General features: G+C 37.6%; 1 protein-coding gene across 1 annotated transcript in view; it reads left to right on the plus strand.

The window, feature by feature from the left end:
• The window catches only part of NDUFAF2 (NADH:ubiquinone oxidoreductase complex assembly factor 2), a 65,375-nt gene extending 49,200 nt beyond the window's left edge, over positions 1 to 16,175 (plus strand). Inside the window, exons 3-4 of the mRNA XM_057402699.1 lie at positions 2,782 to 2,822; positions 14,652 to 16,175. Of these exons, the coding sequence (XP_057258682.1) occupies positions 2,782 to 2,822; positions 14,652 to 14,909 (299 nt within the window). The 3' untranslated portion in view covers positions 14,910 to 16,175. The remainder of the gene's footprint in view (positions 1 to 2,781; positions 2,823 to 14,651) is intronic.
• The last annotated feature ends 124 nt before the right edge of the window (positions 16,176 to 16,299 follow it).

A 16,299-nucleotide genomic window follows, 5' to 3' on the forward strand; every position in this document is an offset into this window, starting at 1 on the left:
GTTGGTACTGAGATCTATTAATGAATGAGAAAGCATTGCATAATGCTCTTTGCTTTGCAGCTTCTGTTCACAGGATGCATGTCATTGTGCTACCCTTCACTGTTCTGTCTGTGGCTTGTTAAACTGAGGCAGATAATTAAATGATAAAATCTTTTGGTAGAAGTATTTCATTCATCTGAAAATCGTTAATCAAATAACTGCCTAAAAGTCCCATCTATTGTTGAAAGAAAATCTATTATAATGGTTGTATTTCAGCAGTAGTTTCTAACTGCAACTTCTCTAGGATTTCAAATTTTAAGAATTTTTCTTTAAGAATCTAATCACACAGCTGAAGTCAAAATGTGGCTGGTTTTGGGGTTGTTTTGTTTAAATACTGGCAGTTTAAAACTAATGAAGCAATTTTTAGGCGCTGAGAGATGTGGAACTGAAACCAGTGGTATTGTACTTCCACATGACAGAAGCAAGGCATGGCAAAGCAGATGATACTTTGTTGAAAGCAATCCCTTGAATTTTGAAGGTTTAAAACTTACTTTTCTATGAAGTATTTAAAACTACTACTTTTTCCTTTTTAATCCAGCTGTCTCATTTATTGGTTAGTGCCTAGTATACAACCTTCACTATACCTGATATCTCTACCACTTTCTTGCTTTAATGGGTGATGTTGGAACTGTTGCTAAGCGCAGACAAAGATGACTTCTGTCAAGAGGAAAGGCGTATGTGCTGTGATTTTGTCTAATAGCATTGTCAGCCCTTTTAAAAAGATTGTCTACAAGGCTTCCAGTGGGAAGTGTCAGTCTCAGTCATGCCAGTTTAAGCTCTGGTCTTGCCAGATTTTGTGTTTGGAAATCCTCATAAAGGATTCAAAAGTGCTATGGGTACATGCAAAATGCTTTCTGGTTCTATAGATTAAATTTAAAGTAATTTAGTTGTATTTTGGATTGTTTTACTAGGCTGTCTTTCTTTCTACTAACATAAAACTTTTTCAGAAAGGATGATGTTGACTGTTCAGTGCTGAATCACTTCTCCACAATAACAAATTTAGGTCTAACCTTTGTTAGGACCAAAAGACTTCTGAGAAGAGCTGGCAGTAACTGCTTGTGGAAGATGTTTGAGAATGGTATTTAAAAGAACACATATTCAGAAAGTGTCATTTGTTAGACAAGAACCAAAAGTAATACCTTGATTTGTATTATTACAGGTATTTTACCATTAACCTTGAGTTAAGGCTGTTGGCCTTGTTATCATGGCTAAATTCCAAGCTGTGCAATGACATTTTGCCTGCCTTAATTCTGTTCTTATCTTAATTGGAAGCTACCCTCCTAAAACCAGGTTCATAATGTTGTTGTAAGAGAATGGTATTAGTATTTCACTCTATGTGTAACTGCATTTTCAGTAGTGAGGTGGCACTGACTCTATGCAGCTTTTGGTGTTCTGGGCATGCTGTCTGAATCATTCCCTAGTTCTCAAAATGCGGCACAGATGGTATTAGAAAATTCAAATTTGGAATAATTCCTTCTTAAAGCTGAAACTTCATAGACAGCTACAGGTCAGACAAGAATTTGACTGGGTGATAATAAAAATGTCATTTTCACTCTAATTTTCAAGCACAGTAACCAAAGTCTTAATTGTCTAAGCAAATATACAAAAGAACGTTTTGCCATGTCTTGGCACTTGTAACTGGCTTTCCTTATGTTTGTCCTTCTGTTCATTACTGGCCACTTGCATTCTGCTTCTTGTTCATTTGAAAAATAGGAGCAGAAAAGACTGTCTGAAAAGTATACAACCAAGTACCTACCAATTATGTGGATGAAAAGGCATGAAGAAAAGCTACAGCAGTGATATACTTACGCAGAGTGATGGATATTGTCTTGCCCACAGTTACATAATTTGTTTGACTAAATAATGCCTGTTGTAGCTTGAGCTATGCCTAATAATTCATTGACTGAATGAAGCAAGACCCAATGGAATACTGATGGAGTCTGCAGTAGGGTCCCTTTAGATTGCTGCTTCCAGTCAGTCCCATGCTGACCATCAGTGTTTGCAGTGGGATGGGCATAAGCATATTGATTTTGGTTCATCATGGAAACCATCAGCCACAGAACAGTTGTCCTTGCCATTGCTTTCATCCCTCTGCTCTCTTCCAGCATGAGTTGACTGAGATGGAAGGAGCTTTCCCCTGATTATGGGTCCTCCCCCTTAATGCAGTGGGTAATCCCACACAGCCATAGAACGTGGTGCAGGCAGGGCTCTGCAGCTCCTCAGTCAGGTTTGGGGCTCTGCCTTGCATCCCATAAAGGAATCCTAGTTGGCACTAACATAAATAGGGTTTTGGCTTTAACAGTGCCTAAGCCATTTACAGGAATCCTTTTTCTCCAGAGAGGTCTAAGGTTTTTCATACTTTTCCACCAGTCAGGTTTCTCAGGGTGAAGCTCAGCTCTGTGTAGAAAGCTCAACAACAGGTGTGGGCTGTGAGTGCTACTTTTTAAGCCCTGTTTTGGCAGCCAGTGTGGTATGTAAACTGCGCCCAAGCTTTCCTCACAAACATGATTTCTTTTTAATTTTCCTTCCCCCCCCCCTTCTGTGAAGACTGGGAGTATTTAGGTGGGAAATAACATGTTGGGTCTTTATATATTAGGAAATTTTATGGGTTGCCAGGTTGTGGCAAATTCTATTGTAATTTTTATGTAAGCATTTACTTTCTGTTACAAACACATCATAATTGAGTTTTAATAGTCTCTCTGATCTTTGAAATAATCCATTTGATTTTATTTTCTTTTGCAGCATGGATAAGAAAAAAAAGAAAGAATCCACCCACCATTGAGGTGAGAGAGATGAAGTGTCTTTAAATTTTTAATTGTAATTAAACTACAAGAATTAATTTGTAGTGGATTCATCTATCCAGTACTTTGACACTTTGGGGCAAGAATTTAATATGTTGCTTGCCTAATTAGGTGAAATAATACACATACTAGATATCTAACTCTTAGGGAGCACAAAAGCAAATGGAAATACAAACTCCAATATTCTTTAGTTCTTACTTTCATCTACATGAATTCTTCTAAGATGACCTGTGTAGGTTCTTTTAAGGTGATCATGGCCATGCAAGAGTTTCTTTAGTTAAACAAATTCTGAAATTACTGCTATGAATTTTTAGAATAGGTTGTCTGTGTATTAATGCAAGGTTTGTTTCATGATAGTTGACATTAAAATGCAGGTTTCAAATTCAGTTGCCAGTGGATTTATCAGTACGGGAAAACAAATTGCACTCGCATTTTATAGTGCTAATGAGGTGGGGGAGTTGAAGCCATGGCTTTTTCCATGAGTGGTTTCTAATGAACGGAAGCAGAGAAATATCCCATTGTCTTTCATGCTGATGAGTTTGTGAAGACTGGAACAATTTGACTGTTGATCTCTGTGTACAGATGCATGCACATACACTGTTTGTCCTGGATTTGTATGACAAGTTGCTAAGCACCAGCTAGGAATGAGACAGTAGAGGAGGCATGGTTTACTACAGAAGATTCAAACTGACACCCAGAGAGGCAGACAGTTTGCAGCAGGAGGAGTAACTGTGTTGAGTTCAGTGAAGCTGTGTTGGCATGCTCTAGTCAAAGACTTGGTCACTGAGATCTGGTCTGTGAACAGTTGTCCTGCCTGTCTGTGAGTTAAGATAACATGGGAAGCTTGTCACTGAACTGAGCTCCCATGCAGCTTACAGCTTTTCAACTAATTCTCTCCGCCCCTGTTTCATACCTGCCAATGTGACTGTAGAGATAAGAAGACCTGTAATACAACCATGAACAGAATAAAGTTTAGTTAAATTTATTCTCAAAGCTTTTAGGACTTAAAACAAATTAACATGCATTTCTTTGTGTTAACATTCCAGGAAATATTGTGTGATTTTATTTATTTTTTTTAATTAATTTTATCCCCCCACCTCCTCATTGTACTTACTTGTGCAGAAGTGCAGTTGTTCTAAGCTTGGACTGATCTCCATTTAAGTAGCTCTCGTTCGTACTAACTGTATACATACAACTTTTATTGTTGAACTTACCACCCTGTGGGATACTTAAAGACTGGGGGTGTTTCATGTCTTCTGTCCTGCCATTTCATGAGTCAGACTGCCATGATAATTGTACTAAAATAAGCCTACTTCAGAGAATATGGGCAGCCCTGGGTTTGGAAGTGGTGCAGCAAAGCTTCTCTTGGTGCTGGAGGTGGTGATTCTGTTTCAAAATAGGGAACAAGGAGTCTCCACAGGTGACAGAACTGTGGTTCAATACCATGCTAAATATTTACCTTCCAGAAAAAGCAATTTATGGAGAGTGAAAGATTCTTGGGAGTGATGGTGCATTCAGAGTTACAGGACAGCTTACACCTTGAGTTTCATGAGGTAATAAATCTGAAAAATAATTTAGCAGCTAGGTACTTTACCTACAGGGCTGTGCATTGACCTTATCAGAGCAGAAGTTATACACCAGGAATTTGAAAGGCTGTTATCTTTTTCTTTCAAGTAATCTCTAAATTGTTTTTTCATATATAAGGAAAGGTAGTTCAAATATATATATGTTAAAAATTCTTGACATGTTTTGAAAATAATGCTGCAGTCACATTTTAAATATATGATAATGAAGCTTTCCCCTGTATTAGTGTGTGGTGATATGTAGGATCTACTTTTCTCCTTATTTGAAACTGTTATACTACAAACCCTTATAATATTATTAATATAATTACACTAGTGAAGTACATATAGAATACTGTTTTGGTCCCTATTTGTAGGACTGATTGGTTTTGGTGTTTTAGCTACATAAACTTTACTGGCTGCTACTCTGTATTGTATTCCCTTTTTCGACAGTAATGGTGATATGGTAAACTGCTGTTTGACAGCTATGGAATGAGGGATTGTTCGTGACCATATTTCATGTCGAAACCCTGTGTAACAAATCTCTTTGTTCTTTCACATACATTCTATGTTCCTATGTTTGTAGTCTGTTAATACCACTTTTTTGGATGTTTTTTACTTTTTTCCCTGTACATTGCTCATCATATCTTCCCCCCCCCCTTCATAGTTATTATAGTTATTATAGACATAGTTAAACTTCTCTAAATTTCTGTACCCATTCCCTGCTCTGTTTGACTACCACCGTTCCAACTTCTGTAGGCCAACAAAATGCCATTCATAATCATCATGACTTGTCAGTCACTTAAGTGAGACGAATGTGAGTTATCCTTCCTTACATTGATCAAGGTAGATAGGTCATGACACCAGCTAAGTCTGTCCATGGTGTTCTTAAGACTTGATAATGTTTTTGGTTCAAACCAATCTTTCTTCCACAAACACTTAACTGACCTTTTTATGTTCCCATTGTAAAGCTTTCATTTTGTCACAGAAGAAATTGCTTTACATCTCTTCTTCTTTAGATTCTACTATTTTATATGGTAAGCGTACTCCAGTGACTTCACAAGTCAGCTTCAGTCCTAAGTGTTTTATATGCTTCATGGTTTCTTCCCCCCCTGTTCCCCTACCACATTTCCCCCATTTTTGGAAGAAGTCACTTAGACTTCTGTGTACTGCACTAGTCATAACCCAAGAATGCTGCTCATAGCCTTGGTTATTTCTAATTTGACCAGCATTGTAAGGCGTGTTAGTGGTTGGAAACCTTGGGTTTTAAATGCCAGATTCTGGGATACTGGAAATAGTTGGTTGCCTTTTGATTTTATTACAGCTTGAAATACGCCAAGTCTCAACTCAGTTATAATGAGGGTGATAACTTTGCAAATGAATGCAGATCAAGTTGTTTCTTATCTTGCACTTAAATGTATTCTGTTCCTATGGTAATCAGGGAGTCCCATCTTGATAGAGAACTCTGGGTCACGTCTGCATCCAGTGTTAGCATGTGTGTGTGTATACACATACATGTACACATACTGCTTTATAATTGGTGATAATCTGACTTGTATATGTATATTTTTGCATTACTACAGCATTTTGTCGTCTGTCCCTTTATATATATTATGTATGGTCACAGGTGGTTGGCTGAGGAAAACTAGTCATTACCTTTATTCCTGTGCAGCCGTAAATCATATTTTAAACAGTTTAGCAAGTGATAAATAATGAAGTAGACTATTACATTTCTTCAGTATATATATAGGAAACTAGATGTATGTAGCAAGTTTTTGGGCAAATAGAAAATGTGTCTTGTCTAAAGAGCTTACAGTTTTAAATTAATGAAAATGTTTTAAAGGCTACAAATATTAAAATATTTTTAATCAAATTCTATTTTGTGGAAGCAGATTCAATGATTTATTACTTTACATGCAAATTAATTTACCTGCTAAGCATTAATGTTGTCAGAATTTATTAACAAAAGTTGTCCTGGGATAGAGCAGTTGTTTTATGAGAGTGATGTTCCATCCATGCAAATTATTTCTTTAACAGACTATTCCCTTCCATTCTTTGAGCCATAGTACACTTTCGCTTTGGCTCATCAACTAGGTGGTGAGGTAAATGCAAACATGCTGTCTTGCATATACTCCTACCTCCCAGTTGTCCTTGTGGCTAAAAGATTTAACTCCTAACTTAAAACATGTCATCTTTATGTTTGGATTTTTCACATCTGGTTTTCGAAGCAAATTAAAAATGCTCTTGGGAGGCAGGGGTAAAATTATTCTCTTCAGGACTCCTTTTTGGGGGGACTTTCATCACTATTCCATCACCAAAGCAGAACTCCCAAAATTTAGAGGATGTTTAACTATGTAACACCTATAAGATACCACTGTGGATATGTCTCATACATTTTATACACCTTATGAATTTCAGTCAAAGTTCTGCAGATGAGCAGCAATTGGTTGATAGGTAACTTTGCATGGCATTGACAAGCTTTGCTGCATTCTGCATTTCCTGTTTTTGTGCTGGGTCATACCCCGTTTAAAAAAAAAAGTGCTTTATTTAAAATTTGGGATAGCATTACATAAATACATTAAAGATACTGATGAACGAAATTATTTTCTGTTGGTGCAGCTACTGATTGAGATAGTGGCTGGATGCATAAAATGCTTGTAAGCTTTGGCTGTGGTGCGTGTTTCAGTAGACAGTATACCTCTCTGTCTTCTTGATAAGATCAGTGTGTATGTAACACACAGACGGGTTTTCTCCCATGTAGGAGGGGGAGTCATACCAGAATTGGTTTAGGTATCTTGTATCTAAGACACATTGAGTCTTCAGCTTCTAACACTGGGAGTAACTAAGAGGCATATTTTTAAGGATGTAACAAACCTTAAAAATAGCAGGCATACACTCAGTTTTTAAGCCTCTCTGTGTCTAGCTTCTATTTGGTTTGTTTAGTACTTCTGATTTTAGAGGGCATCAGATTTGTAAGGGCTTTTAAAGAATCCTACTGCATGTATTTCCAAGTACTTGAATATATTTAGAAATCTAACCCTTTTTTTTTTCTATGACAGTCCCTGTAGCCATGCACCACTTCTGACAGTGTCTTAAGGTTCAAGAGTATCTGAGAAACTTGGCATTGTGTATGATCTTGTCTGGAGGATGGAGATAGAAATAAAGTTACAGGCCAACTTGGGGTGTCAGAACATGCAGGAGAAAAAAATAGAGAAGGTTATCATGATACTGCCTAGAAAAACTGGTTTAGAGAAAAATGGGGTTTACCTCTGAACCTGCCAGTGTCATGTCCTGCAGTTGCTACATGCGTACCTATAGTGGCTCTTCAGTGGATACAGATCTTTGTTCTAGAAGTCAGTTCACTGTTAAGCTAGATTATACTTCCTCTGTAGTGCACACAGGGCTGCATAGCTACAAGTATTCTCAGTTTCAACTGAAACTTCACTGTTTCTTTGTATGCATGTGTATGTATGTTAATATTTCATGGGAAGTAAAGTAGAATTGCATGTTCCTTTAATTAGTGTAAGGGCCTGAAAATAATTTAAAATAGAAAACCACAGTAAATGGCTGCTTTTCTCATGCATTATGTACTTGTTACACAGTAATAAAATTCTGTGGCTTCTGAATTACACATTTGGATAGAAGGTGAAATGTTAAAAAAGGAAACTTTTCGTGACAGCTCCTGTCTTCTTTCACACCATTTCAGGCATTTCCATAATTATCTGTTTTGACAAACTCCTTGTGAAGGAAAGAAAAATATACGTCAGTGAGTTGTAATAAGCATAAGATTTCAATGATTGTTTCTCCTTCCCCCTCAGCCCAAATAATTACACTGAAACTACATTCTGTTTGCTTGCCACAGCACATACACACTTTTCCCATTTGTTTGATCATACATAAATCATTATTTATTTGAGAGATGGTATGATCAAAACTAGCTTCAGTCATGGAGATTAATTTACACAGAATTCATGTTCCTTTAACAAGAATGAGATGCAGTTTAGCAAAATCCTTTTTTTTTTTTTTTTTTGTCACTTTTGGGATTGCAATTTGCAGTTTTGCTTCTGTCTTTTTTCAGATGCTTCAGTTGAGAAGTTTTAAAACAAAAACTCTGACATGGAGATTGTACATTCTTGCATAGAGAATAGGGCTTAGCAAATGAGTATTTTACTCCTGAAGCCACAAAAAAGCTGCAGAATAAGATTTACAGTTCTGGGAAATGCTATTTGAAAAGCACAGGAGTGAACAGCAGTCTGAGCAAAACGTTTTCCACCATTGTCCAGGATGACAACCAGGATTGAAAATTCGGGACATACTCAAATGACTTGACTTGCACTAAATAGCCTTTTGCATAGTAAATTATGAATGGTTCCAGAGAGGGTTATTACGCAGTGTGAAAGGGCAGTGAAATTTAACAGTATAAACAGCTGAACTACAAAGGTCTAAATGTAAGGGAGTGGTCAGAAAAGCCATTCAAATAATAGTAATTTTTAAAAAAGGCACTTGAAGAAGCAGTCATATTTGAGAGTCCTTCCCTCTTACTCACTTTAACTTTCTCTCCGGTTTAAAACATATGTGCTTGTTAGCCTTCACAGAAGAGTATTGAGGCACCAGTTTGTCCCATTACTTCCAGTTTGCCTGTGCTGCAGATCCCAAGGCTGTAGAGGAGAGCTGCTACTTTCTCTCCCGAGTGGGAGTGAACGCACGGAGCATTGGCTCTGTCTCCCAGTTCGCTATCAGCACAGCTGAATGGGGGTGGAGGGAGAAGTAATGTGTACCAGGAAAAGGGCTGGTACAGATTACATCATTTGTAGCGTAAGGGGAAAGCAAGGACCAAACTGGGACTGAGTCATGGCTACAGTTCCTTGTTTGCTCTGTGGGCACATCAAGGCTATACATTGCCCTTTATTCGGGGCAGGGTGCAGTGGTGCCAGGGTAATTTGTGCCTTTTGCTGCCTCTGCAGAGCTTCATCTGTGATCTTGAACATACAGAATCATAGAATAGTTAGGGTTGGAAAGGACCTTAGGATCATCAAGTTCCAACCCCCCTGCCATGGGCAGGGACACCTCCCGCTAAACCAGGCCACCCAAGGCTCTGTCCAACCTGGCCTTAAACACTGCAGGGATGGAGCATTCACAACTTCCCTGGGCAACCCATTCCAGTGCCTCACCACCCTAACAGGAAAGAATTTCCTTCTTATATCCAATCTAAACTTCCCCTGTTTAAGTCCCTAATGAAGAGTCCCTCCCCAGCATCCCTATAGGCCCCCTTCAGATACTGGAAGGCTGCTATGAGGTCTCCACGCAGCCTTCTCTTCTCCAGGCTGAACAGCCCCAACTTCCTCAGCCTGTCTTCATACGGGAGGTGCTCCAGTCCCCTGATCATCCTCGTGGCCCTCCTCTGGACTTGTTCCAACAGTTCCATGTCCTTTTTATGTTGAGGACACCAGAACTGCACACAATACTCCAGGTGAGGTCTCATGAGAGCAGAATAGAGGGGCAGGATCACCTCCTTCGACCTGCTGGTCATTCTTCTTTTGATGCAGTCCAGGATATGGTTGGCTTTGTGGGCTGTGAGCGCACACTGCTGTTATATTATATGTTTATTATATTATATTGTATTATAATATATTGTATTATTACTATGTTATATTATTACTATGTTATGTTATATTATGTTATATATGTTGTTCTGTAGAAAAATCTTTGCAGCATTGTAAAAATAATTCAGGCACAAACTCCTACTGAGTCTGTGTGTTGCTGACATGCTTTACATTCCAGTAAATGTAACTGTCTGAGCCTTTTCTCTTGCCTCTCAATACATGTTCTTGCCAAATTCGTGTGTGCTATACTGTGGTGCCCTAGAGACTATCTCAGCTCATGCCAGAGATTCTGCATTCTCAGAAGTAGCTATATAATAACAGCACTGCTTCTCTGTAGATTTGATTGTAGATTTGTTGAGAGTTAGAATTAGTATTTAACTGATTCAGCTTGGGTCTAGAGAAACCTTTTTTGTATTTACAACATTTTTCTACCCGGAGGAGCTAATTTTATTTATTGTGTAAGGCTACTAGTTTATTCAGAAAAGAGAAAGCTATGTCAAGATGGGATCCTTTAAATGTGAAAGAAGGGTCCATTCCAGATCTTCAGACGCAGCAGGTCTTCCAGTACAGCCTTGTAGGCACTAAATCCTTTGACTAGAGACAAACTTCTAGATTTTTCTCCTATAGAGGTGAATACAGTTTCCAAGCAGCAGAGGATGCTTGATGATACATCTCAGCTGCCACAGTTGAGTGCTTTAAAGAAAAATAGTTTCCAAGAAAAGTGGAAATTTCATGCTAGTGGCATAAAATGCAGCCTGATCCCTTTTGCAGCAACACTTGGAAGGCAGCAACATGTCTTGTGCTTCATTGCCCCCGTGAGCAGACCGTTTTTCATTATTTGTTCTGCAGCAGTTACCACCTAAGATGTCAGAATGGGCAGAAGTCGTCAGTATCTGGATGAAAAGCAGCTGCCTCAACTCCCCGTAGGACCACTTTGGCATTTCCTTAGTAATAATAATGTTAGGTTCTTCAAGAAAACCTTGGAGATCACTTGATTAAACCCTACCTTTCTAAGGAGGGAAGGCAGGTAGCTGCAATCATTAGAAGGATCAAAAACTTCTTAGAGCTTACAGTAATCACCAAAGCTGGACAAGTAATTACATGCAGTGAGTAAAATGTCTTCTTTTACATTCCACCTAAAAGTGAACTGTAGTACACGTAGTTGGGCCTAGTTCTCACCACGTCATGTGTTACCTTGTTCCAAATGCTGGGAGCTGGTGCATTTAAAGGTGAATATCTACATGTAAGGATTTCAACTGGTATAAAACGTGGCTGGATCTCTTCAGGCATTTTTCCTTTTCCAGTTTTGCAGCACAATCCCAATCCTTAGATTTCTCTTTTAATAAAAATGATGAAGGGCATTTCTGATTCTCTTTAGACACCATGTCTCCTGAGAACTGCAGGTTCAAAGGGCTTTTTCTTTTAATTTGTATAAAAAGGAGTATTTGAAGAACAAGCTAACCCTTAGGAAACTGCAGTTACCCAGTAGACACCATGTTCTCTGTGCTGGATAGTATGATTTTTGTATTTCCCCTAAAGGTCAGAGTACATTACATATTTATGTTCTTATATTTCCCCAGAAAACTTAAATGGTATGTTTGGGGGGTGGGTGGGATGGGCTGTCTGTAGGTGAAGCTAGCCATTTATAAAATATTGCAGTTCATCTTGGAGGAGAAGATAAATGTTCTGAACCTGCCAATGTAATTAAGAGAAAAAGAAGACTCAGCTGCCAGTCACTGCTTAGAGTTATTGAACAGTGAAGGGCCAGGCATCAACAGAGACTCAGGGTGAAAATGTAGCTGTGTGCAGGTGGATTGAAGAGCCTGTGGAGCTATGCGGATTTACTTAGACTACTTGTCAGGGGTAGAAAAGCCCACAGATGTTGGCTTCTCTACCATTCTTCTGCAGGTGATAGGAAGCCCTGTAGAACCAGGAGGATGTCTTAGGAGGACCTTTTCTAACACTCACTGTAATTAAGTACAGTGAGCCATGCTTATAAAAGCCAAATTTGGAAGATTTGTTGTAAAATTCTGCACATTTCTAGTGTGTTTTGAGGATAATTCCTTGATAAATATGCATCTAGTAATTTCATTAAAATTTGCATTGTGAACCAAGTTGATTATCCTATTCAAATTTGGAAATTCCTGTAATGGCAGGGGAACTGTGGCGTTATACCTTTTCCAAACTGCAGTAGCTATTGTAATTGAACCAATAGTACTTAAAAATACAATCACTGTGTTTTATAAAAAAGTATATATACTGAGAATTGGGAATGAAGTATTTGTTGGAGGCAGTATTTGGAACAGGAAGGACTTTGAGAATTCCACACAATTATGGAATCGTAATAGGAATTTGTTACTTTCCAGTATCAAAGGACAAGATGTTTATGCTAAGAAAACTCACTTATTTGACACAATTTTTATAAGGTGCCAATTGACACAACATTCCTCATTCACGTCTTCTTTAGTTTGAGCACAAGAACCCTGATTTCAGTGTACATGTTAGTGGCATGAATTTAATGCATAAAATGAACATGTGCAGGTACTTTGGACTTGAGAATTTTTTTTCCTGCTGTGGGTTGTATAGAAGATGCTGAGCAAGTCACTTTAGCTTTATGTGTTTGCTTTCACTTTGGCCAGTGAAAGCTCATTAAAAGAGTTTTTACTTGAGTCTGGAAACCAGATGATAGTTTCACATCAACCTTGAAGATGGACTTGGAGAATTTGGAGTTTAGTTACAGCTACTGTTATCTGACTTAAGTTACAGCTGCTATTACCTGGTTAGGATAACTTTGTTAAAGTAATCACTGGAAAAGTTCTGAAGTTAGTAAGTAGCTGTCCACTAGCTAGTTGATAAGTGAATTACATTTGTGCCTTAATAAATCATTTCATGCTCTTTTAGCAGATACTACACTGCAGTTGTCAGATATCATAAAGGTATACACACTTATTTCTTAGTAGTGGGGTTATATGAGCACCGTAGGAGTAATCCCCTTGAAATCAGTAAGGTCATGGTAGATTTATACAGGCATATAGTAAACAAGGATGGAATTAAGAGATGTTATAATGAGGCTTTGCTATACTGACTGTTGAAAATTTGACCTTTTACACTTGGCAGTATCTTTGAGTGTGGCAGAATTTTGTTCCTTCCCCCTGCCTCCCTTTCAGTTTGCAAAATCTTTTGGGTGCTACTTGTGTATTTTCATGATGAATAGGTATGTGTTATGCCTCTGCTCTGTGCATCTGTGAATTTAAGAAGCAATTTAATAGAGGCAATTATGGACTAAGAAAAATAGTTTTAGTACCTCTAAGACAAGGTTTTCTTTAAATACTGTCTTTTAAAATGTTCTTAAGTGTTCACATATTTGCTTTGTCAACTCTTGGCAATATCACGTTTTAATGCCATTCTTGAAATAATGTCATGGGTACTGGTCTAGTTTCTCCGTACGTCTTCCAGAGAAAGTGTTCAGCCTTTTTCCTCCTGTATTCCAGTCTAAATGTGGATATTAGCAGCTTCCTTATTGCATGGTGTTGGTTACAGTCAAGTTTGTATTTGCGCTCAATCTGTTATGTCTGCTTTTGTTTAGAATACTTTTCACTATCTGCTCTAGCAAAAGCATAGAGAAATGTTGTTAGCAAGATTTGCAAAATATCCTTGTAATAAGAAACATATGCTAACAGATAGAAATCAAACTTCAGTATTTTTCAAGACTTTTTTGTGTTTACTTTGGGAGTTCTTTGTGTTTTCCTGTAAACAAGAAGGCAAAGTCTACTAGCAGCTGTTTTTCTATTATACCTGTGGACAAGCCAGTAATTGCATTTGCTTCAACTCAGCCTCAGCATTTCTCAGATGAAGAAGCCAATCCCAGTTCAGGTAATCTTTATTAGTGAATTTCCAGCTGTAACCTGTACCCAGCCATGTTTCAGTACAGACCTTCATGAAGTTGAATCAGCAAGCTGTACGAGCCTTTTCTGCGTACGTGTCGTGGGTGGGTTTTTTGGCCTTGCAGTAGGATCATACATCATACAGTTGCTTCAGTTTATCAGGGGTAGAGGTAAAATGCTAAAACTAGATCATTTTTATTTTATTTTTACCTGTGCAGAGGCAGTAGGTAAGATTTTGCACCTGTTATTTTTTATTTAGGTTTTTGTTGTTATTGCTGTTTTTTTATTATTTCTTGTGTGGCTTCAGCTTAGTCAAGATTGAACGTGTGTTTCTCCCCAGTCAGTACCCCAGTGCGCAGATACCTAATGTCAGAGACATAATGAGTTACAGAAGAGATGCAAATCATAAATAGCTGTATAGTAGCAAGTCCTACATAGAAAACAGTGTAAAAGGTAGCCTTATTTGTAGTGCATTTTCACATTTGTTGATGACTGGGTATCTTTACCTTTTTGATCCAATAAAATACTGAAACTGGGGTACCACAGTACAGTTTTGCTTCAACAACATGATCGAAACATTAAGAATATTCTAAACCAGGGCTGACACTGAAGATCAGTTAATTTTGTGATATTTATTTTACCTACATACCTGAAAATTTGGGTTATGAAATTAAGAAACAGTGACTGTTTAAATAATTTTATAACAACTATGTACCACACTTATTTCTGATGTATCTAATTATCTTTCTATTGTGTTATTAGGAGATTCTTAAGAATGAAAGTAACAGAGAAGAAATGAAACAGAAAATCAAAGATGTATCTGAAAAGGATAAGCTGCTTCAGGCTCAGGGATACAAGGAGGGACTTGTTGCTGAACCAGCTCATACACGTGTTAAAGGCCATGCATCTGCCCCTTACTATGGAAAAGAGGAGCCTTCACAAGATCCAAGCAGCACTGCAAATACGTTTCAGCCAGGCTCATGGATGCCACCAAGCAGTGATAGTAGTCGTAATAAGTAAACAATTGTACAGATACTGCTAATGGATAAATAGTTTAACACGAACATAAACAGCTCGTATATCTAAGTCTGCAATAAAGTAATATTAAAGTGGTTTCATTTATGTTTGCAGAACTGTTCACATAGGCTTAATCATGACAAACGGAAAATTTTGGGGTTTAGTTAAAAGCAGCATTGTGTTACTATGTACATTTGTTTTCAACAGTTGCTGTTCATCAGTTACATTTGAAATCATAGGAGGTTTTCTACCTTAATTTTCTTAAAAATAAATGAGTTTTCAAGGAAAAAAAGAATTATTTAAAATTGTTTTTTGATGTAATAAATTTTAGTTAATCAGTACACTTGAAATTTTCCTAAGCCTAGGCATCAGTTTGAGATAGTTTTTCAAAATGCTTAATTCCCTTGGCAGTGCCAGTGTGCTTGACTCTGGCAAGTGGATGGAAAAGTTGATCTCATTGACAGGAATCACTATGACACCACACTGACTATGCACTGTATTAGTCTTACAGATATTCTTGTAACATAACAGTCAATGTGTTTGAATAATGCTTGATTTGAGCCAGCAGTAAGCACAGGGTAAAATCAGGCTGAATTAAACTACATCTAACTACTATAGCAGAGGTTAGAAGCACTTGGTAAAGTTGCTGGAAAATAACACAAGGTTTGGGACAAGGGACTGTCATTAAGAAAAAGGTTTTATTTATTCTTGGTGTATGCAAGTACTTCCCTAAATTATACATGTATTTGGCCATAGTTTAGATACATAGAATGTGTAGATTACTTGTCTTAGAGATGGTGTTTGAGAACTTCAAGTCAAAATAAAGACCATCCAATTTTTTGAAAAAAAGTATCAAATTTATTTGTGCAGTGCATCCTTCATCAGTTCTCCATGTTTTAAGCTAGTATATGTCAAATATGGAACAGGTACACATTTGACAACACTTGATACAAAACATGGAGGCTTAATCCCATGTGTTTATAAAATGCTGAAATGCCACATTCCAATAATGCTTGCTTTGACCAACAAAACTAAAAGGAGAGCAACAGTACTTCACATTCACTTCACTCCATAAAGACTCCCCATTTCTAATCCCTCTTGGTATCCACCAGCTCTGTAGGTTCTCTCTTTTGAACAACAATATTATTGATGTTTTACTTTTAAACATGATGAAGGTCTAGCTGCTAGAAAGCATAACTCTGTGCTGCTGTTTAGAAATACACTAAATCTAAGAAATTAATGACTGACACAAGCATTTTAGAACTAGACTTAATAAAAAAATTAGGCTTTGAAAAATTAATCGCTTGTTAGAAAAACATTAATTGGTAAATAATGTTGGCATAGTTACAACGCAAACACAACTTGGACTTTTTCCAGCATGGCAGCATTTTGC

Source organism: Pezoporus wallicus, unplaced genomic scaffold, assembly GCF_028554395.1.
Source record: "Pezoporus wallicus isolate ANWC-B61680 ecotype Strahan unplaced genomic scaffold, APGP_CSIRO_Pwel_v1 contig_2870, whole genome shotgun sequence".
Lineage (NCBI taxonomy): Eukaryota > Metazoa > Chordata > Aves > Psittaciformes > Psittacidae > Pezoporus > Pezoporus wallicus.